General features: G+C 61.9%; 1 protein-coding gene across 1 annotated transcript in view; it reads right to left on the reverse strand.

Annotated features, from left to right (window-relative positions):
* Positions 1-3938: 3938 nt before the first annotated feature.
* CACNA1S (calcium voltage-gated channel subunit alpha1 S) overlaps positions 3939-21580 on the reverse strand; it is a 60697-nt gene continuing 43055 nt past the window's right edge. The window contains exons 28-44 of the mRNA XM_065886695.1: positions 21171-21254; positions 15367-15423; positions 14408-14536; positions 14220-14285; positions 13451-13542; positions 12701-12860; positions 11661-11788; positions 10586-10682; positions 10211-10313; positions 9354-9455; positions 8987-9111; positions 7518-7646; positions 6579-6829; positions 5362-5447; positions 4614-4705; positions 4307-4435; positions 3939-4190 (exon numbers count right to left, since the gene is read on the reverse strand). Of these exons, the coding sequence (XP_065742767.1) occupies positions 3939-4190; positions 4307-4435; positions 4614-4705; positions 5362-5447; positions 6579-6829; positions 7518-7646; positions 8987-9111; positions 9354-9455; positions 10211-10313; positions 10586-10682; positions 11661-11788; positions 12701-12860; positions 13451-13542; positions 14220-14285; positions 14408-14536; positions 15367-15423; positions 21171-21254 (2082 nt within the window). The remainder of the gene's footprint in view (positions 4191-4306; positions 4436-4613; positions 4706-5361; positions 5448-6578; positions 6830-7517; positions 7647-8986; positions 9112-9353; positions 9456-10210; positions 10314-10585; positions 10683-11660; positions 11789-12700; positions 12861-13450; positions 13543-14219; positions 14286-14407; positions 14537-15366; positions 15424-21170; positions 21255-21580) is intronic.

The raw sequence follows: 21580 nt of genomic DNA on the forward strand, positions 1-21580 counted from the left end.
ATGTAGTTTATTCCCACTGTACAGGACGAGGGGCAGAAGCTTGAAAGGGTCTGTGAGCGCCTCGCGTCGCAGCATGGAGGCAGGCGGAGGGACTCGGGGCCGCACGGGTGGGTCCCGCTCCAAGGCTGTGCTCCTTCACCCTGCAGAGGGCAGCCATGCCCCTGCTTCAGGGACCTCTCGGCCCCATCCAGAGCCGGGCCTGGAAACGCACTGGGACCACAGCTGGGGCGGGAACACCTCCCCGCCCCGCCCCACACTCTGAGGAGGGCCTGGAACCGAGCCCAGCCTCCTCGGTCCGGAGACGCTCGGGCTGAGCTCCGCACCTCCCAGAAGGCAGGGATGGCTCCCCTGGGTCTCAGCACCCGGCATGAGGCTCAGCGCCCACCCCGCCCCCAAGCTGCACCCCGCCCCCCTGGCAGATTCCCCCTGCCCCGCCCCCCAGCAGCGGGATCCCAAGTCTGCAGGGAACCGGCCAAGAGAAGCTAGGCGGGCGGCAGACAGCCCCTCTGGACACCGGCTCTGTCGGACGGCCCGGCTGACAGGAGGGGCCTGCCTGCTCCCCGCAAGGCCCCCGGCCCCCAGCCTTCCACACCCGTGTTCCTTTTATACTTTACCTGAGTGGCCTGGGGGCCCTCTATGGAGAAACCCAGCGATCATTTGAAGGGGAGCTGGGGACAGGCAAGGTTTTGTACATTCTGACGAATTAGAACATCCTGCACGTTGCAGAGGAATCTGCCTGAACTCTCGGAAAGGGTGAGAGCTGGAAGGTTCCTCAGAGCCCGTGCGCACGCGTACACCTCTCACGTGGGCTGGGAGGCCCGGCACAGACGTGCCGGATGGCGCAGCCATCAGGGCTGTGGGGCTGAATCGCGCCTTGGCCCTCCTACCCGCTGCCGGGCCTTGGGCACATTACCTGTCCTCTCCGTGTCATACTTGGAAAAGGAGGATGATACTTCCTCGGTATCAAGAGGATTAAATAGTGAATCTACGCAGGAGGCTTGGAGCAGGGCCTGCTGTATTGTTGGTATTCTGTACACGTTAGGTACTGATATAAGATGCTCCGGTCCCACTTGTAAATGGAAACATCCTTCTATAGAGCTTGGCAGCATACGAAGCCCTTTCACGTGTGCCCCAGGTTATTTAGTTTTTCAGCCATGCTGCCAGGTGGATTATTTCAGCTCCCCGCCAAGAGGAGGCATTGGAGGGGACAGTTTGAGCGGCTGGCTGGGTGGGGCTGAAACTGAGGAGTCAGCCTGCACCTCCGGAGGCCGATTCCTGCCCCGCCTCCCCGGGCACTGGGCAGTGAGGGCGCGAGGCTGCAGCCCTGAGCCGGTGGCCCTGGGCGGGTGGGCTGTCAGCCAGGGCAGGGCCACACTTCTCAGCACTTCCCTGCATTTATCTGACAGTGATTGAGCCGCTCGTCTGTGTTGAAAAGTGCTCAGCTCTGGGGTTAAGGGCCAGCCTGGTGGACCTGCTCCTGCTTTCGTGGAACTTGGCCTCAGTCCGGTGTAAAATAAACGTCACAGAGCAGGGGTGACCCCGGCCGCGATGGGGAAACACGTGTCCCGTCGCTGGGCCACCTAGAGCGTTTCGGGGCATCCGGGGGATGCTTTCTGCAGGAAGTACTAGAGAAGCTGAGATGTGGAAGATGATGGCCAAGGGGTCCGTGGGGTTGAGGGTGCGGGAAGTTTCTCCCCACAACAGCATGTGACGCTCAGAGGGGCGGGCAGCTGCCCCCGGCTGGGCTGCAGGGCGCTGGGAGGGCAAGCACCCTGGCACGAGGGCCAGGGCTGGGTCGGAGCTGCCTGCAGCCCAGGCAAGGGTTCTGCACCATATTCTGAGGCTTTGGGGGCCTTTAAGGGTTTTACGTTGGGGGATAAGACAGCAGGTTTCTCTGTTTAGAAGGGTCAGGGTCAGGCTGGGAGGAAGGGAAGTGGTGCTGGGAGGCTGTTCCGAGGCACAATAGACAAGGCATGAAACGAGGACTGAGTGTCAGGAAAGTCACCATGGGGAGGGGACAGGTTTGAGAAATACTTGGAGGGGGAGTCCACAGGGCACAGTGGGGGAAGGTAGGAGTCCAGACAACACTCAGACTCCCGGGTTGAACAGGGGGTAGGGCCCTGAGGTCAGCAGGCTGCGGGGACGGGTGAGGAGGTCGGCTTTGGACACGATGTGCTTTGGGCACGAGTGGGACATGCGCAGAGCTGACGAGGAGCGGCACAGGATCGGCGCTTGGAGGAGATGGGCCGGCCGCGCAGCTATGATTGTCAGGACTGCGTTAGGAGAGTGATGGGAGCCTCTGGGGGACTGAGCCAGCGGGAAGCAAGGCTGCAGGACACAGAACCCTGAGGACGCCCCTCCCCGGAGAGGTGGCTGGCCTGGGGACAGGTGACAGGGAGGCTGCAGGAGGGAGACGGGAAAGGGGAGCCCAGGCCACGGGCCTTGCAGGAAGGGGGGAGAGGTGACGGCACCTCACGAGGGCTAGAAACTGGGTGAGCTCGGACTCCCAGGGTCTCAGAGCAGGGGTGGGGCCGAAGGCGGCCGCCTGGCACCAGGCGAGTGCAGGGGAGGGGAGCCGGCCCAGGTGAGAGGCGTGGTCCTCAGGAATGAACTAACCAGGTGACAGGGGAGAGACAGGTAGACAGGTAAGAGAGGGCAGGTAGACAGCAGGTAGCTGGACGGCAGGGGGACGGCCAGGATGGACATGCAGGTGGAGGAGGGCAGTGAGGAGGGGCGGACGGTGGCTGGGCTGGCCGAGGGTCGGCTGCAGGAGAGTGGGGTCGGCTGCAGGAAAGCGGGCTCCCGCTGGGTCGGGGGGCCGGGCGGGGAGCGAGGGGCACAGCGGGCTGTCCGTCAGGCTGGTGACAGGAGCTGTGGGAGGGATCTTCTGGGGGCATCTCTGTGCAGGAGGGAACAAAGCCTTGCTGAGGGTGGAGTGGGGGCGGGTCCCTGATGCTGAGGTTTGAGGAGGAGACGAGTGGAAATGGCTCCTCTCACGGGGACCCCGGGTCTGCAGGGCACCGGGGGCGTCATCCCCCTGCCCCGTGCGGCTCCCAGTCTGGGCGGCGGGGTTGCCAGGAGGTGCACGGGAGGCCAGTGGGAGAGCTGACGGCGGGGGGAGCGTCTGCCCGGGGAAGAGGGGAGGGCCCTGGTGGGACCCCAGTGCTAACTCTGCCCCTGGCTGGCTGTGTGACACAGGCACGCGAGCCGACTCTCTGGGCCTCCAGTGTGGCATCTTCAACACGGCCTCTCCCGCTGCTGGAGAACGAGCGGGTACCGTGTGTGACGGTGCTCTGGGGCTAGGATGTGTCTGCAGCTGGCACGCAGGAGGGAGTGGGGGCCACAGCCCGTGCTTCATCCTGTTACACACTGCTCCTCGGTGGGTGCGGGAGGGGAGGGGGGCACTGCGGGCCCCGCTCCCCCAGGCGGAGAGCAGGGCCCCCCCGAGGCTCTGGGGCCGGGCGGGCCGTGGACTCTGGCCAGGACAGCGGGGAAAGGTGGCTGCAGGGGACCTGCCCGGGGGGCTGCGCAGCGACGTCCAGGAGCACCGCCTCCTCCACAGTGGTCCCTCTGCTCCTGCGGGAGAATGATGCAGAGGGGCCTCCGTGGAACGGCGGGGGTGTGTGTGCGCGGAGGGTGTAGAAGGGCCCCCAAAGGAGACGAGCAGAGACAGGTGCCCTGTTGCAGGCCTGGAGACTTTAATGTCCTGCTGGCACTGACCAGGCCTCTTTGAATGACCCCAGAAGCTCCATCCCATCACGCCTCTTGCTGGTGAGGAGAAGGGCCTGTCCATCTACCTCCTGACCTTGTGGGTGGTTCCTGTCTGTTTGTCCGTCTAGCTGCTGAGATGGAGGGCTGCCGTGCTGGGCCAACCCTCCCGCGCCAGCCCCCCACCCTTGGCCATGCCGGCTCTAAGCCCAGGCTGACACTCGTGGCCTTCACAGCCTGCGGGGAATGAGGGTCTCCTGGGAGCCCTGATGCTGGTCGAGGCTTCCCAGGGAGGACCCGAGGCTCCAACGCCCCCGGGCACTGGCCACACCCTCCGGGGTCTCTCGTCCCTTCAGAAGCTCGGCGGCTGCCACCTCCACTTCCTGCAGTTCCATCTGGCAGGCTTCCACCAGGGTGTGGCCCGTTGCCATGACGAACTTAGCATCAGCCGCCAAGGTGTCCAGGCCCCCTCGAATCAGAGCCTGCAGACACAAGAGGTGGCCGGGTGGGTCTTCCCGCGGAGCCTCAGCCCCTCTCCACCCCAGGCCATTGCAGGGCCACCCCGGGATGCAGTCCAGTGCCTTCCTAGCCCCCTCACCTCTCGGATCAGCAGGGCCATGGCTGGGGCCGGGCACCCGGGGGTACCATCCTTGGGGGGCGCTTCCTCGGGCAGGGACCCTGGGGTGGGGCTCCTCTCCTCGGGCACCAGAGACTGTGTCCCCACAAGCTGTCCCAGGTGCACAGAAGCAAAGACCCATCAGGAATGCTGGAGCCCACTGGGATCAGGAAGCCCCGGCTCTTCAGAGGGAGCCCCAGCCAAGACCCCCAGGAAGCGGGGGACGAGGGGTCCCGTCCCTTCTGCTGTTGAATTACCACTGCAAGCTCCCCGGCCTGCGGCCCATTACCTGGCAGGGGTTGGCAGGTGCCTGAGCTCCGCGTATCACCCTCCGGGGCAGCTGTCCCTGCAGCCTCTCCCCATGGGACTTGCTGTGGGGTCCTGTGGGCACGGTGGGCCGAGGGCCAGAGGGGCTGCTGACTCCTGTTGGGAGCCCTGGGTGGACAGAGCTCCCCTTGGCCAGTCAGCCCCGCCCTGAGATCCTCGGGGTCCTAGAGGGTGACACATGCCGAGGCCCAGCCCACCCCAGTCCTGGCGGAACTCCCCACTGCCCATCCCCCCAACTCTACGTGCCCTGGGCCCTGTCCCTGTGGGTTTGGGAGGGGATCAGCTGATCTTGTGTGTGTGTGCGTGTGCGTCTGTGTTGGGGAACACAGCAAGCACCCTGGTCTCCTGTGAACTCCAGCCTCCTCGGGCCCCTACTGTCACACACAGCGGTCCAGGACCCACTGAGAGGCTGCCCGGTCATCTGCTGAAAGGCAGAGCTGAGGTGTCAGTGTGTCCGGGGCTGTCTTCAGCCGGGGTGGAGGGGTCCGAGCTTCCTGGTGTGCCAGGGAGGGCCCTTTCACAGTGCACCACCCACCCCCGGCTCCCTCAGTCACCTGGGTGGCCCCCTTCCTCTGCCTGGTGAGGAGCTGGTTCCCATCGCCACAGGCTCCCAGCCCTCCCGGCCACAGGCTCCCCAACTGGATGGAAGAGCGGCTCCCCAGGCCTTCCTGGGAGAAAGTCAGCCCCTCGGGAGCACAGGAGAGACTGACCCAGGGTCCCCTGGGGCCGGCCGGAAGCTCCTCCTCTGCTGGCAGGCGTCTCTGTCTCCCCTGGGAGCTCCCCTTCAGAGTGGACGCTGAAATGGAAGCACGGCTGATGGGGATACGGGCTCCCCCATCCCTGCCCTCTGTGGTCCCCACACCCTTTCCCTCAGGGTCTAGGCCCATCGCTCTGGAGTGGCCAGCCTCCTCTCCTCCCATCTGTACCCCTTTGCTCTTGGGCCCCTCCCACACCTGGCCAGCTCGGGCCTCACACCCCTGAGGACACTGCGTCTCAACCTCGGGTGCACGTGGATCACCCGGGAGCCCTCACATCTGGTCGCGGGGTGTCCCGCCCAGAGCCCACGGTTCTGGAAGCTTCCTCCATGCCCCTAAGCAGTTAGGTCCTGGGCCCTCGGCCTGCTCAGGACCTACTCTTTGACATCGCTTGGTCACAGTCGGATCACATGGCACGTTCTCCCGACAAGACTGCAATCCTCTGGGGGCTGGGCCGGGTCTGCACGTCCACAGCACCCAGCACCGCGGTGACCCCACGTGCAGGCGCCCTCCAAGACTTGTGGGCTGAGTTTGAGGGGTCTCAGGCCAGAAGGGGGTGCAGGCAGCCCCTGCCTGGGAAGTAGTGGCTCCCCGGGCCTCTGCCCTGTCCCGCCCATTCCTGAGGCAGGGGAACCCAGCCTCTCCAGGCCAAGGAGACGCCCAGTCCCTGGGCCCACTGTCTAGAATAGAAGCTCTGCTTGGAGGCCAGCCCATAGGCCACGATGGCCGAGACCCTCTCTGCTCATCTTGCTGTTTTTCCTGACACTCATGTAATCACAGATGACATTCAGCCCTGGGTTGGCGACATGGGAACCACCTGGAACCCAAATCCAAGGGCTGCATCTTAATTCTTCAGGTTTCGTAGGCTGCGCCCTCCCCTTCTAACCTAACGTGTGCCTTTCCCGGGTGAAAAGCCAAGACCGCGGAAGAAAAGCACCGCTGGGCACTGACCGACACCGACCCGAGGCTGCCCCCTGCTGGCTACACACGTCTCTGCCGTCCAGGCCCGGCCTCCTGCGCCGCAAGGCGTGGGCTGGACCCCAAAGGGCGCAAGGCAAGCAAAGCACACCCTCCACATTTCGGGGTGCCCCCAAAGGCCCGGAGCCCACTAACCATGTCTGCCCAGTCTCACCCCAGCCCCTACATGCCGGGCTGACGGTTGCCGCCACTACCTGAAAAATGCCGGGCTGTTGCCAGGGTTGCTGTTGCCACCGGCAACGTTGGCGTTGGCATTGTTGGTGTTGGCACGGGCAAGGGGGTTGGTGCTTGGATGCTGAGGGAAGTCCTCCAAGAAGACGGGTGACTCCAGCTCCTGCATCTCTATTTCAGTAAACTGGAGGGGTCTCTGGTTGGCCATGTGTGGAGGCAGGGAGTTGGTCCTTTCCAGGAAGCTGTCCACCTGGCCAAACAGGCCTCCGGTCCTCTGGGGGCGAGGAGGACAGGGGAGGGACTGAGACCAGGCACCAGGGATGGATGTGCGGGGGCTGCCACCCTGGACGACAGACGGCGCCGGGAACAAGGCCAGAGGAGAACAGGGCGGGCTGTGAGGCCGGAGAAGAGACCATCGCCCTCGGGGCGTTCTCAGTTTGATGGGGTACGCGGGACACCCGTAAGAACTGTACGGGGACCAGACACCGGGACGGGAAATGCAGGGTGTCGGGGAGCCCGGAACCAGGCAGTCTGGAGGATGGGCTCTAGTCCAACCTCCGAAAGGAACTTGCTGAGCGGTACTGGACTCAGACGGTCTCTCTGGGCCACCATTTCCTCATGAATAACCCAGAAGGTTCAGCTGGGTGGTCGTGAGGGACCCTCCAGCTCTAGGAGGGAGGACAGTGAGACAGGAAGCAGCTGGGGCATCTGATAACGGGGGCTTCCGACGGATGGACGTTGCCTCAGGCTTGAGGGGAGGGGAGGCCGGGGAGGCTGGGCAGAGGAAGGTGGGAAGGACGTGACACCTCAGGTAGGTGGGTCATTGGTTCAGAGTCCTGGGAGGTGTGGGCGGCGGGTATCCTCAGCCCCCCCACCCCGTTCTGCGCGGTGGGGCTCCTGGCCTCCTTTCCGCTCCCTGGCCTGGAACGCGCATGCGCTGGCGTGGCCGGGGCCTCACTCACCCGGAATATCCCTTCCTCCATCGCGGCCTCCACCATGGCTCTCTCCAGCTCTTCCTCGGCCGTCAGGTCTCCGGAGATGGTGCGGCGGATCTCAGGGGCTGCCTCTTCCTCAAGGGTCCGCAGTCCGGCCTGGGGGCACAGAGGGACTCAGCGCCCCCCCCCCCCCAGGCCAGGAGGGGAGGACGCACTGCTTCTCATGGCCTCCCCCTGTCGAATTCGGGCAACCAGGGCTTCCCTGAAGGCCCAGCTCCGCCCCACCCTCTCCCGCCCATTCGATCCCCCTGGGCTCCTGCTCTGCCGCTGGGATAATCCAAACCCTGATGGCTCCCAAGGCATCTTCTCTAGGCCTCACAGGGGGTTTCATCCCCCGCCCAGGCCTCCAGGCCGGGAAATCCTCTCACCAGTACAGCCTTTTAGACAAATGATCTCTTCCCATGGCACGTGCCATTTATAACATTTTTTGAGCTGATCAAAGTTCACATCACCAGCAACGGGACAAAGCAAGATTGGTGTCACCTGACAGTTTGCAGGGACAACGCAGCATCACTTCTGGGACACTGCTGTCCAAGACGCAAGCCCTCAATCTGTCACGAGGCAACACCGCACAAACCCAGACCGAGGGACGCGCTGGCTGGGAATCTTCAAAGTGTCAAGGTCATTTCAAGGAAAGACTGAGGGACTACAGACTAAAGGGATATGACAACTAAACGCACTGTGTGATTCTGGATCCGATCCTTTTGCCATAAAGGACATTATTGGGACCACTGGCACAACTTGCACGGGGCCTGAGGATTCCACGGGACTCAGGCATCAGTTTCCTGATTTGGGTGGCCACATCAGGAGGGTATGGAGGAGGGTTATGGAGGAGAATGCCCTTGTTGGCAGGAAATACACACTGACCTGTTCTGGGTTGATAGGATTGACCCTCAAACGGTTCAGAAAGAAAAATTTTTTTTGTATCACACGTGCAACTTTTTAAATTGTGAGATTGTTTCAAAGTAAAAATTGAGATACATTTGTGAACGCACAGCCCGAACACGTGAATATTTTTTTAACGTATGCTTTATGTGCGATATACTTAACGTAAGAAACTGAAATTAAAAACAGGCAAGATAGCCCAAAGTTCTGGGTTTCTTTGCGTACCCAATGGGTCATTTCAAGCACCTCCCCTCCCCCGGGAAACCTGTTCTCTTTGGAGACCACTGCTCTCATCTAACCCAAATCTCTCCCTTGTGTTCAGGGGGATAGGACCACGGTTTAGGGTCGTATCATGCAGGGCTGGAAGGGCTCCTGGTTCTTCCCTTGAGGTCAAAGCATCTTCCATCCAGAGCTGTCATCTCTGCCCCTACTCGTCCTGGTTCCGTCCTGCCCTGTCTGCCCCCACCGCTGCCCCCGAGGACACAGAGAGGGAGCTGGAGTCTCGAGAGCATCTCAGCAGTGGAGCTCCCTGGTGCTCGGGATGGGCTTACCTGGATCTGCACGGTGTCCTTCTTGGGCCGGTACCCATAATATTCCTCCTGGCGCCTCATGAACTTCCGGAAGTGCTCCTGGATGAGAAATGTGGCGTAGAACTTCCCCACCGTCACCTCGTCATCTGCAGGGGGCGCAACAGGGGCCAGCGGGCATCTGAGGCTGGGGTCAGCGTAGCCGGGTGCAGGTGCCCCTCGCGTCCCCCTCCTCTGCTTGCCGATGTGACCCCGATGGCTGCCACAGGGTCCACCCAAGGCATTCACGGAGGGCCAGGCTGCTCTCCGACTCCCGTGGGGCTCCCTGGAAGCGACCTTCTCCCCTGTCCTCGGCCGCCTCTGCTCTCTGGTCTCCCAAAGCGGCGCCCACCTCCTATGGGAGGGATGACCTGGTCCAGGAGCTTCATGCTGGTCCTCTTCCAGATCTTCTTGATGATGGCCCGCAGCTCCTCGTTGGCCTGTTCGAAGTTACCTGGGGGCAAGGGACAGGCCAAGCCAACCGCACTTGACAAAGCCACCTAGCACTCCCCGAACCTCTCGCTCAGCAAATGTTGGCTGGGTTTTCCCTTGTGGCGGCTGCTTTGTGGGGAGGGCATCGCTGTTCCCCCGGGGCAGCCCGACCCTCAGGTCACATACGCACTCCCCACAGGCCTCGGCTTCCAGCACCTGGAGTGGCTGATTGGAGAGGCTGTCGCCCCCCATCCTCCCCTCCGCCCGCCCGCGCAGCAGCCTTCCATCCCCCACACCCCGTGGTCTGTCCCGCCTCCTCCAGGCAGCCGTCCTGCTCCTCTGCTTCATGCCTGCGAAGGCCCTGCTCACCTGGGCGGTAGCTCTGATGCCGCTGGGTCCCTGCGTGAGGGACACCCCCATCTCCTCCCAACTCCCATCTCATCTGTCCTCCCGGCAGGGGGGCCTGCAGGTTCAGTGGGGCCCCGTGCACACCCAGCAGCGGTCCAGCGGACCCCGGGGGGCCCCACCTCCGTGCTCACCCCGCCACTCCCTGGCCCACCCGCATCAGACCCGGCTGTGTGGGAACAGAGCCTTGGTGACCTTCGCCCTGCAGAATTTGGGGGCTCTCACTGTGCCCTGAGGGACATGAGAACGTTGTGGCCACGGCCTGGGTCCTCCCTCTGCTTCTCCCCGTGACTCTTGATTCCGACCTTTAGCTCAGCTTCTGGTAGAATCCGCTAGAAAACTCAGCCCCTGAGAGGAGGGGACTGCCCGCACCTTCCGTCTTGATCTTGAGTGCCGTGCGGACCAGGGCGAAGAGAGTGGCGTTGAAGGTGACTGTGCCGTCGCTGTTCAGGGGCATGTTCATGCCCACCAGCCGCTGTGCAGAGAGGGGGCTCACTGCCAGGCCAGGACCACTGAGCCGGGGGTTCATCCTCACCCGGGCTGGGGGCCGGCAGGGGGGGGAACCGGGCGCTACGCCCTCCGTGACGGAGGGAAGGACGAATTGGAGACACTGTTGAGAGTTTAGGTCCCAGGCGTGTGGGGACCCAGGAGACGACTGCTCTGAAATGACTCACCCAGTCGGGCCCTCGCCAGTGTCCCTGCCCCAGGGCCAGGTGGGGGACACCCCTCGCTGGCAGCTCTGGTTACCTTACATGCTACCCGGTGTGGGCAGAACTTCCCAAAGCCCAGAGGGGGCTGGATCCTTCTCAGCAGGGTCACCACGTCCAGGTGCTTGATTCTGCCCCTGTGGTAGGACACCAGACCTGTGTACCTGGCAGCCCCACCCAGACCTCCCTTCCGGCTCAGAGAATGGCCGAGGGCGGGGGAGCCAGGAGACAGGGGGATGCTTCCTGATTTCCAACCGTGCTTAGGGAGTGGAAGCTGAGTGTCCATTTTAAAGAAGAAACGATGTTTGAATTCACTGTTGCCCACCACCAGGAATGGGCTCTCTTTTTTGGGGGGTGGTAAGAGGCCAGAATCCCCTCAGATATGGGATCTCCGGGCTGGAATCTGGACCTCACTTCTCCCATGGTGGAGCCTTCGCTGGGTTTTAGTCAAGCTGCCTGGGGGCTCTTGGGATGTATTAACAGAAGTAGAGAATATGGATCAAAGGAGGTGGAAGCTCACTTCCAGGGGCTGGTAGGGAGCTGGAGACCGTGTCATAGGTTGGGAGATTAAGTGAGATAATACACGTCGTGGTTGGCACAGCACCTGACACCTGGGAAACAGTCATCGAATGTGAGCTTATTACCTTCTTCGAAGGAAGGTACGGCAGCTGTGCTTCCCAGCACTAAAGCGCACCCGAGGGCCCCGAGGGCCAGGTTAACGGCAATGCAGATTCCGTCATTCTGGGGTGAGGCCGGGGAGGTGGGGGAGGTGGGCTGTGCATCTTTATAGAGCTCAGCTTCTTGGTCAGTGGACCACACTCTGAGTAGCCGGGGCCTAAACTGCCTGGGGAGGTAGTGAGTTCCCTGCTCCTAGAAGCATCCAAGCGAAGCTGGATGACCATCTCCCAATAAAGGCGAGGGGGCTTCTGCCCTGGGAGGCTGTAGGATCCCTCCCAAGTCTCTGTTCCGGGCCCTCGGATAATAAAAGGAGGGGCGGCCCCCTCCTTGTCGTTAGACTGGAGAGTGACTCGCTGTCGGACTCCAGGACGGGGTCTAGACCAGAGGAGTGGACGTTTGAGGGAGGGCCCAGCACAGAGCCTCCAGGAGGGACTCACTTAGCCTCTGGGTCATACTCTGCCCAGATGGCCTTGAATTCGTCCAGGTGATGAGGGCCCAGGATGGACCAGTCCCGTGTGAGGTAGTCAAAGTTGTCCATGATGACAGCCACAAAGAGGTTGATGATCTGCAGGAGGAGAACCGCGGGTTCCCTGCTCGGAAAGGCAGGTGGCACAGGGGGCGGGGCGGGGGGAATGGGGGCATCCACGGGGTCTGGGGCCCGTAGCTTCTCCTGCCTCCGAGCCCTTCTGGTGACTACAACCCGCACACGCGCAGCCTGTGTCACGGCTCCGGCCCACGCGGTGTCCACTGCCGGGGCTCCTGGGGTTCATCCTTAAAAATCCCAACCTCAGCCTCTCGTCTGCCCCCCAGAGGGACGCTGGTCTCCCCCTGTGCCGCTCTTGTCTGTCTTGTATTGTCGGGTGTCCCTTTGAAATGCAAGGTGGCACTCAGTGAGTGCCTTCAGGGCTAAGGCTGTGTCCTGTTTGCCTTTCTGTCCCCTGCGCCGAGCCCAGGGAACGTTAGACGCTCAAGCAAGCGCCTTAGTGAACATAGAAAAGAAAAAGAGTGAAGAGCGAGGGCCTGGGGCTGGGGGGCTCTTTGTCTCCCGCGAGTGCAGATAGCAGCCCTGGAGCCTCAAAGCCACCTGTGCTCTGTTTCCGAGCCCACTGCTACCTCCTTCGGGACCTCGTTTCCAGAGTCTCAGCCTCCTCACTGGGGGGCAACCGCCTCTTCCAGGGAAGAGAGAGGGGCGAACGGCTTTACTCTGTTTTAGGGTAGAACCTCACTAAATTCTTCTGATTACCAATCGCTAATAACAACAGCAAAAAAGGGCCAAGCTCTTAGCAACTCCTCTGGAGCAGGCAAACGCACTCGGAAAACTCAGCCACGCCCAGGATGACCAGAACAGAGTCCTGTCTCCTGAGTCCCTGAGCTATAGGTCCCTGGAGAGACAGAGGCGCCGGGAGGCAGGGGTGGGGGGATCACCCTGCCTCAGCGCATCTCCCCGCAGCCCGGCCGCCCCGCCCTCGCGCCTCACCAGGAAGGCACAGAGCATGTAGAAGCTGATGAAGTAGTAGTAGGCGAAGTCGGTGCCACAGGTGCGCTCCTCCCCCGGGGCGTAGTCCGACTCGGGGTCGCATAGCTGGCCGTAGCTGCAGGCCAGCAGGATCTCCTGCCACGCCTCACCCGTGGCACACCTGGAAGGCAGGGCGCCGTGCGCCTCTCACTCTGGGCAGCGGCGGAGAGCAGGGCGTCGGGGGGAGCAGGCCGGGCGCCCCTGAGGACCCCGGGTTCACGTGCTGCCCAGTGTGAGCCAGGCCCCACTGCCCCCGTGCTGCGTGCGGTCCCCCCCAACTCTACCCCTCGTGGGGCCCCACAGGCAGGAACTGAACAAAGAAAGGGGGCTTCTCGGACAGAGGGGCAAAATCAATCCAGGATTCAAGTCACCGCCGGGGCAGCAAGAGAGCAAGAGAGCTGACCCGGGGTCGGCGAGGCCTCCCCGTCCCCCCAAGGGACATTCGAGCTCCATCGCCCGCCTCAGTGCAATGAGGGTGGGGAGATCTGCGGGACCCCACTCAGGACCGGCTGCCTCCTTTTCGACCCCCAGGGCACAGTGAAGACGAGGGCCACTCGCGCAAAAACGATTTAAACAGCGGCTCCGGCTGTATGGGGTGAGCATCTGAAATGGACAGCAGAGCCTTGGCGCTTCGGCGCGCTGGGTCCACACACACGAAGCCAGCCTGCCCCGCGGACTAGGGGAGGGGTGGGGACGGCTGGGGCCTCTTGCCTGAACAGCAGAAGCACGGCCTGGGGGAAGGTCTGGAAGTTGTTGTTCCGGTTGATCTGGGTCCCGTCCACCAGGGCGACCTTCCCGAGCAGCTGCAGACCAGGAAGCACGGACGGTGGCACCCGCACGGGTCCCCCCCGGGCCCCTCTCCCGCTGCCCCCTACTTCCTCCAAACCCCCTCCACTTCAGGCCCCGTCAGACCTGAAGCCAGACGAACTGGGCTGCAGTTGGCCCTCGAGCCTCGCAGGGGTATAACTTTACAGCCAGCCCTTGGGCCCTCCGTATCCGGGGCTCTGCATCCACGGATTCAAACCACCACAAATCGTGGGGTACCACGGTACGTATTTACCCAAGAAATCGCGTATACGTGGACACGCGCAGTTGAAACCTGTGTTGTTCAAGGGTCACCTGTATTATCAAGGTTGGGTGAAGTTCTTCCCCTCAAGCCAAAGAAATCTAGGGGGGGGCCAGTTGCCCTAACCAAAAGCTAGTCAGGGACTCAACGTGGGGGGCAGGGTGCTCCAGGAGATCGCAGGCCGAGACCACCCGAACCTCTGACGGGGCCCTGGAGAGCAATCTGGCCCTTGCCGTCTGCCCACAAAGCCTCCCCCGCCTCCATGCCCCGCGCTGCTTCTGCTTGACTGTTGTTGCGCCGTCTGGGGACCACCTCCTCCTCTGGTCCTGCAGGTGAGCCCAGGGCTGCCGCGAGGCCGGACGGGGGAAAGGTCCGGCCTGCACGCCGGCCAGAGGCTCCCCTCCCGCCCCTCACCTGCATGCCGATGACGGCGTAGATAAAGAAGAGCATGACGATGAGCAGAGCCACGTAGGGCAGGGCCTGTGGGCGACGACGGAGGCTCAGGGCGCAGGGCCCCGCCGCCCGCCCCGCAGCCCTGCCCTGCCGTCGTTCGCGTTCACCGCCCCCCCGCCCCCCGCGGCTGGGTGGGCGGGGCCGCACACCTGGAAGGACTTGATGAAGGTCCAGAGCAGCGTGCGCACGCCCTCCGCGCGGCTCAGCAGCTTGATCAGCCTCAGGACGCGGAACAGGCGGAAGAAGGCGCTGGAGATGCGGGCGCTCTCGTCGGGGTCCTGCGGGGCGCAGCCCCAGGATCAGTCTGGGGCCGGGGCAGGGGGTGAGGGCAGGCAGGCGGGGCGGGGCAGAGTGTGCGGTACGAGTCGTGCTGGGGGGACTCCCAGCCCGCCCCGCGGCCCCCGCTGAGCACTCGTGCTGGCCCTCGGGGGCCTGCAACGCTGGTGGTGACGCGGGCTGGGCGCCAAGCGGTGCGCTGAGTGGACGGCGATTCTGCCCCCGGGGCGGCGGAGGAGGCGGCGGCCAGGCCCCGCGCCGGCTCTCCTGGGGCTCCTGCCTCATCCCACCTCCTCCCCGAGCTGCCACTCAGCCGAGGACCCTGGCAGCTCTCCCGCCCTCCCCTAGTGTCCACCCAGTGCAAAGTCTCCCAGAAGCTCAGCTGCTCTGCGGCCATCAGTTCAGTGGCCACACCCTGCCCCGCACAGGGCTGTCCCAAGCCGGGAGGCCTCTGCCCACGTGCCAGCCTTAGACACTGGATGACTCCGGCCAGGGAGAGCCCCCTGCCCGGCGTCCCGTGTTCCCATAGGCTTGGTGCTGGTGACCTGTCACTAAGGTTCTGTATCAGCCAGTTCTCTCTGGATGTTCCCATCAGCACAGAGGCCCTGTTTCCCAGGGCTCCGAGAAAGCCACTGCATCCATGCACATTCTAGTAGCACAGAGCTCGCCGCCCCCCGCCCCCGCCGTCCCCACCCGGACCCTCTGGGGCCTGCTTGGGGCAGGGGGCCCTGAGTGCGTCTGCCCCATGCAGTCCAGCGGCCAGGCCCAAGCATGCACGCTGCAGGGCAGAGCTGGCGGGCGAGCCCTGCAGGCTCATGCAGCCTGGAATTACAACGTTCCCGCAGCTGCCACCCAGGCAATACAGTCCCCCGCTGGAGGCCAGGAAAGTCTGTGGAGAGAGAGAGGAGGGGGTGGGGGGAGGAGAGAGAGGAGGGACACGGTGGGAGGGCGGTGAGGAGAGGCGTCAGAGAGGACAGGCCACATAAGAGTTAAAGAGAGAACGAGGCAGAGAGGCAGGGGGTGAGAGGCCCCTAGTGGCTGCCGGCCAGGGTCGGGCGGGCGGGTGTTGAGGACGGAGCTGTGGGGACAGTGAGGCCACAGGCTGGGGGCAAGGGAGCCAGGAGAGGAGGGGAGACTGAAGACGGGCAGGTCCCTTCTCGCCCCCAAGATGCAACCTGTGTGTCTGGGGTCTGTGATGCTGGGGCCGTAGGGGGGCGGCACGTGGGAAAGTACCTGCGCTCATGGTCACAAGGGGAGTCACACGAGTCACACCCCTGTCTCCTGAGTCCAGGGGTGCTGGCCAGCTCCCTTGTGCTGCCGAGGCCCTTACCGGGGTCCCATCCTCTGTGGCAAAGGCCCTCTGGGGGAGTCTGAGACCCCCCAGCAGATGCATCTCTGCCCACCCCTCCCCAGCCCCCCACCTGGAAGCAGGACCTAGGCTTCCATCTCAGGGCCAGGCTCTTAAAGGGTGGGCACGGGGTGCGGGGAGCAGCCTTTGTTCCTGTTTACTCTGAGCTCCTCTCTTGGGCCACATTTCAGGAGAAACCCTGTTTCTGGAGTCCTGGGATGGGGAATCATTGCTTTATCTCCTAAAGACTTGTGGGGGTCTGGTTCCCAGTATGCTATTTCCCCACCAAGCAGCATTCTCCAGGGCAACTTTCACCTGGGACACTGGTTCTCAGCCCAGGGTGGGTATCAGAATGCTGGGTCCCCACCCCGGCCGAGTAAGTCAGCTCCTGGGGCCTGGGCCTGGCTTCCGGGTGTAAATGCACCCCAGGTGATTTCACATGCAGCCCGGGGTGACAAGCCACGTTCCAGGCCCGTGCGGCCAACATGGTACCACCAGCCACATGTGGCTCTTTGGGTTACAGTGAAAACTACATAGACTTAGAAATTCATCTCCTCAGTTGCACTGGCCACGTTTCAAGTGACCAGTAGACACTTGCGGCTCGTGGCTACTGCACTGGACAGAGCGGAACCGGGATTGCAGAGGGTGCCAACGGATGCTGCCGCCCTAGTCTGCTCCCTGGTTTATACGACAGGAATATAAATCCGTATTTTAATTCAAAGTCTTAACATGACTTCAAGCAAACAGTCCTGGTTAGGGGCATCTGCTGTCCCTGAAAACCAAAAGGTGACCAGCGACGCCCTCGGCCCTCCTGCACCAAAGAAACTGCTCTGATTTACCCCAGACTCCCCGGCACAGACCTCAAAACTCCAAGAAGTAATTTGTCATCTGAGCTGAGACTGCGCTGGTGAGAAGTGCTGTTCTCAGACCCTGGGGCCTTTGGGGGGCTATTTCCCAGCAGGTGCCCTGGTTTGCCCAGAAGGCAGCCTGCCCCCCTCAGCCCCGCCCCCTCCGGGCCTGCTTGGATATGGGATGCTTTTCCCCACGCCCCTCCTCCCGGCTGCCCCTGGCAGGCACTCTGGGGTGGGGGGGGGGGGGGGAGAGGAATGCCTTGTGACTTCAACCTCTGGCTCCGGGATCTGCCCCTCCCTGTCCCCTGCTCCCCTCCTTCACCCGGCAGCCACCTCAGCTTCAGATCCTCAGCGAGGCCACCCTGGAGGGCTCCACCTCTGGGATCCTGCCCTCTGGCAGAAACCCCCCGCCCACACTCTGCTGCTTTTCATCCCACCCCCAGGCCTCATCCCCTCTGTCTCTCCTGGGCCAGATCCTGGGCTCACATACTGGCTACTTGTACTGAGACCCAACGAGCCGGCCCTCAAGACCACAACGATCCTGGTATCTGACCCCTTGTTCCAGGCCTCAGGGCTGCCAAGCATGACTCCAGGGAGAAACTGGGCACTCGCCACCACCCCCATCCCCCCGCCCAGACTCAGACCCCGCCTCCTGGCAGTGTGGCAGCCCCATCGGCTTCCTGCCGTGGGTTCATGACAGCAGCTGTCCCTCAGAGGCAAGTCACACTGTCACACCCACCGCCCTCCCTCCCCGAGGACTCAGCCCGCTCCTCAGATGCCCTCGAGGCACCCAGCATGGACGCTGCCTGCCCGCCTCCCCCACACCCTGCCCCCTTCCACACCCTGCATTCCTCACCGCTTCTGTCTTACACTCATTTTTTCCCAGGGCTCTGAATCGCATCCTTTCTACCTCCTGTGAGACCCTAACAGCTTCGTCAGTGGTCTCTTCCCTCCTCCATGCTGGCTCCACCCACAGCCTCCATTTCCTCAAAATGAATGGGAGAAAATATTTGCAAACGAAGCGACAAAGAATTAATCTCCCAAATATACAGGCAGTTCATGCAACTCAATAACAAAAAAGCAAACAACCCAATCCAAAAATGGGCAGAAGACCTAATAGACATTTCTCCAAAGAAGATATACAGATTGCCAACAAACACATGGAAGAATGCTCAACGTCACTAATCATTAGAGAAATGCAAATCAAAACTACAATGAGGTATCATCTCACACCAGTCAGAATGGCCGTCATCAAAAAATCTACAAACAATAAATGCGGGAGAGGGTGTGGAGAAAAGGGAACCTCTTGCACTGCTGGTGGGAATGTGAATTGGTACAGCCACAATGGAGAACAGTATGGAGGTTCCTTAAAAAACTACAAATAGAACGACCATATGACCCAGCAATCCCACTACTGGGCATATACCCTGAGAAAACCATAATTCAAAAAGAGTCATGTACCACAATGCTCACTGCAGCTCTGTTTACAATAGCCAGGACATGGAAGCAACCTAAGTGTCCATCATCGGATGAATGGATAAAGAAGATGTGGCACATGTATACAATGGAATACTACTCAGCCATAAAAAGAAACGAAACTGAGTTATTTGTAGTGAGGTGGATGGCCCTAGAGTCTGTCATACAGAGTGAAGTAAGTCAGAAAGAGAAAAAGAAATACCATATGCTAACACATATATATGGAACCTTAAAAAAAAAAGGTTCTGAAGAACCTAGGGGCAGGACGGGAATAAAGATGCAGACGTAGAGAATGGACTTGAGGACACAGAGAGGGGGAAGTGTAAGCTGGGATGAAGTGAGAGAGAGGCATGGACATATACTACCAAATGTAAAATAGATAGCTAGTGGGAAGCAGCTACATAGCACAGGGAGATCAGCTCGGTGCTTTGTGACCACCTAGAGGGGTGGGATAGGGAAGGTGGCGGGGAGACGCAAGAGGGAGGGGATATGGGGATATATGTTTACGTATAGCTGATTCACTTTGGTATAATCACTTTGTTATATAACAGAAACTAACACCCCACTGTGAAGCAATTATACTCCAATAAAGATGTTAAGAAAGAAAACCACTGAAGGGGGTCTGCTGCCCTCTAGTAACCGCCTCCCCCCAGACTCCGGTGAAGCTGTTTCCTGAACTGGCCGCCATGATTTCCCGGCCCTGCAACACCTGCTCCATCCTTGTAACTGGCTGCAGTCCCCCAGTCTGCTGTCTGTCACCCCGCAGCTCACGTATGGCTCTCTGGTCCCAAGCCCCGTGGCCTTACCAGCTGGAACCCTGCGGAGCCTCAACCCCCCAGGCTTTGGCCACCCGCTCCCTTCCTTGATGGGGCGGCTGCCACGTTCTGGAGTCAGTGACCCTCGGTTCCTGGCCTGCGTTTCCAATGACGCGCGGCTCGTCCGCCCATGCACACCAGCACCCAAACCCCAGCACCAGAGCAGAATCATGGAGATGGCCCCCCATCCTTCTTCTCCTCGACGCCTCCTTCGTCGCCCTGGGCGGCACTCACCTCGCCCCGCTGCACCTCCCAGAGCCGCGAGCTTGTCCTTACGTCCACCCCGACTCTCACGGAACCTCTTGTGCTCGGGGGCCGAACTGCCGTCCCCAGAGCCAGCCCTCCCCGGGACACAGGGTCTCCTGCCCTCTCACCCAAGGGCTTAGCTCCTGCAGTCGCCCCTGTACTGCCTGATCCTCCCACGAGCCCAGGATGTGCTCTAAATTCTCCCATTTTCAAGAAAACTCTCCAAGGCTGCACGCTCTCCTCCACCTTCTAAGCCATTTCTCTTCGTAGCAAAAAGAGAGAACTGTCCAGGCTCACAGCCTGCCCTGCCTCTCCTCAGCCCACTCCAGCCGGGCGTTCTTCCTCCGGAGTCCCGTGAGACTGTCAGGCCGGGGTCCCGGGAGGGACACCACCGGGCGCGGCCTCCGGACCTTCGCTCTCTAAATACCCTCTTCTCTCCGTGGCTGGTCTCACCCCCTCCCACGATTCTAAATGCCGGTTCCTCCACTAGTCTCCGATTTAGATCTCCAGCCTGAGCAGCCTCTGCGCGCCAGGGTCATAAGTCCAAGCCTGCTACAGCGTCTCCATTCGGATGCCCTGCAAGCGTCCTGAGCTGTCACGCCCCAAGCGGGACTCTTGGTTTCTGCCCCACGCCTGCTCCTCTGGGAGTTGGCACATCACAGCAAACGGAAGCTCAGTTTCTTGGGCAAAATCCTTGTACTCACCGTGGATTCGTTTTCCTCTCACCCTGAATCAAGTTCACCAGCAAATACTATCGGCTCAGTGCTCCAAGCAGCTCCAGTTGCTGGCTACTTCTCCTCTCCTGACCGCCCCCCGGGGGGCCCTTAGTGTCCCCTACAGCTTGCTGTCAGCACAGCAGCCCAAGGGATCCTCTGAGAACGGAGGTCAGACCAGGTGTACACGCCCTCGGGGCTCTCGTCTCCCCGCAGAACAGAACCCAGGATCAGAAGCGTGGCTCTCCAGGGCCGACACGATCCGGCCACCGCCCTCTCTCTGAGCTCACCTCGCCGCTCACCCCTCACCCGGCCGCCAGGCCTCCCGCTGGTCCTCAGCCGGCCCACGTGCTCCTAGCTCCCTACCCAGGCCTGCGCACTCCCCACCTCACCCCCCCACCCCCCGCACGGCCCACCCCGTGCTCCATGCCGGGCTGTGCTCAGTACCACCCGACACTACCTCCCGTTCCCTTCTGTCGAAGGCTCCACCTGCTTGATTTTTCTTCATCACAGGCACTGGCCGCACCGGCCACGCGACAGATTCACTTGCGCTGTCCGTTCACCCCCCCACCCCGCCCCGGTGCTCTGGTTCTTTGCTGTCCCTCTAGCCCGTGGGAGGCGCTCAGTATTTGAGGAGTAGATGAACCACTGCCTCCCAAACTGTGTCCCCTGCCTGCAGCCGCTCTCACCTCCTGCCCTTCGCCTCCAGGGTTAACGCTTTAGAAGCGTAGCTTTCATCCTTCCACAGCCCTGTTCAGAGACCTCCAGCGGTGCCCACACTGCCGGCTACACAAGGTCTACACAAGGTCTACACGCTCGTGTGCTTCTACCAACCGGACCTCTCCGCGCGCCCCGTACCTTCTGTTTATTCGTCTCTCTCCTGCGCCCTTCCGGCAGCAGCCCTGCCTGTGCTGCTTGCTCCCACCTCCCTTTCCTTCAAGAACCCCTTCAGATGGCGCCACCTCCACGAAGCCTTCCCTGACCATGCCGCCCAGGGATGACCTCTCTTCCACCGTGGCGCTTGCTGTGGGCCGCCTGGCACACTCACTGTGCCTGGAATCTGAGGTGTCTGTCTGCTCTACAGGATTTGTAACCTGGGGTGACAGGCTGCACATGCAGCAGGTACCCCGCAAGGGTCTGTGGCCTCAGCCCCACCCCAGCAATGGCTGTGTCCACCCGGTACTCACGTCAATCTCACTGAGGATGACGTCGATGATGCTGCCGATGACAATCAGGAAGTCAAACACATTCCAGGGGTCCCCAAAATAGCCCTGGGGGAGGGGCCAGGGGTGAGCTGTGGAGGGGAGGGGCTGGGGTCCCCAAAATAGCCCTGGGGGAGGGGCCCGGGGTGAGCTGTGGAGGGGAGGGGCTGGGGTCCCCAAAATAGCCCTGGGGGAGGGGCCAGGGGTGAGCTGTGGAGGGGAGGGGCTGGGGTCCCCAAAATAGCCCTGGGGGAGGGGCCCGGGGTGAGCTGTGGAGGGGAGGGGCTGGGGTCCCCAAAATAGCCCTGGGGGGAGGGGGCCGGGGTGAGCTGTGGAGGGGAGGGGCTCAGAGGCCAGCAGAGTGCAGTGGTCCCTGTCGGGGGGATGCAGAACTG

This window comes from Phocoena phocoena, chromosome 1, assembly GCF_963924675.1.
Source record: "Phocoena phocoena chromosome 1, mPhoPho1.1, whole genome shotgun sequence".
NCBI classification, from domain to species: Eukaryota; Metazoa; Chordata; class Mammalia; order Artiodactyla; family Phocoenidae; genus Phocoena; species Phocoena phocoena.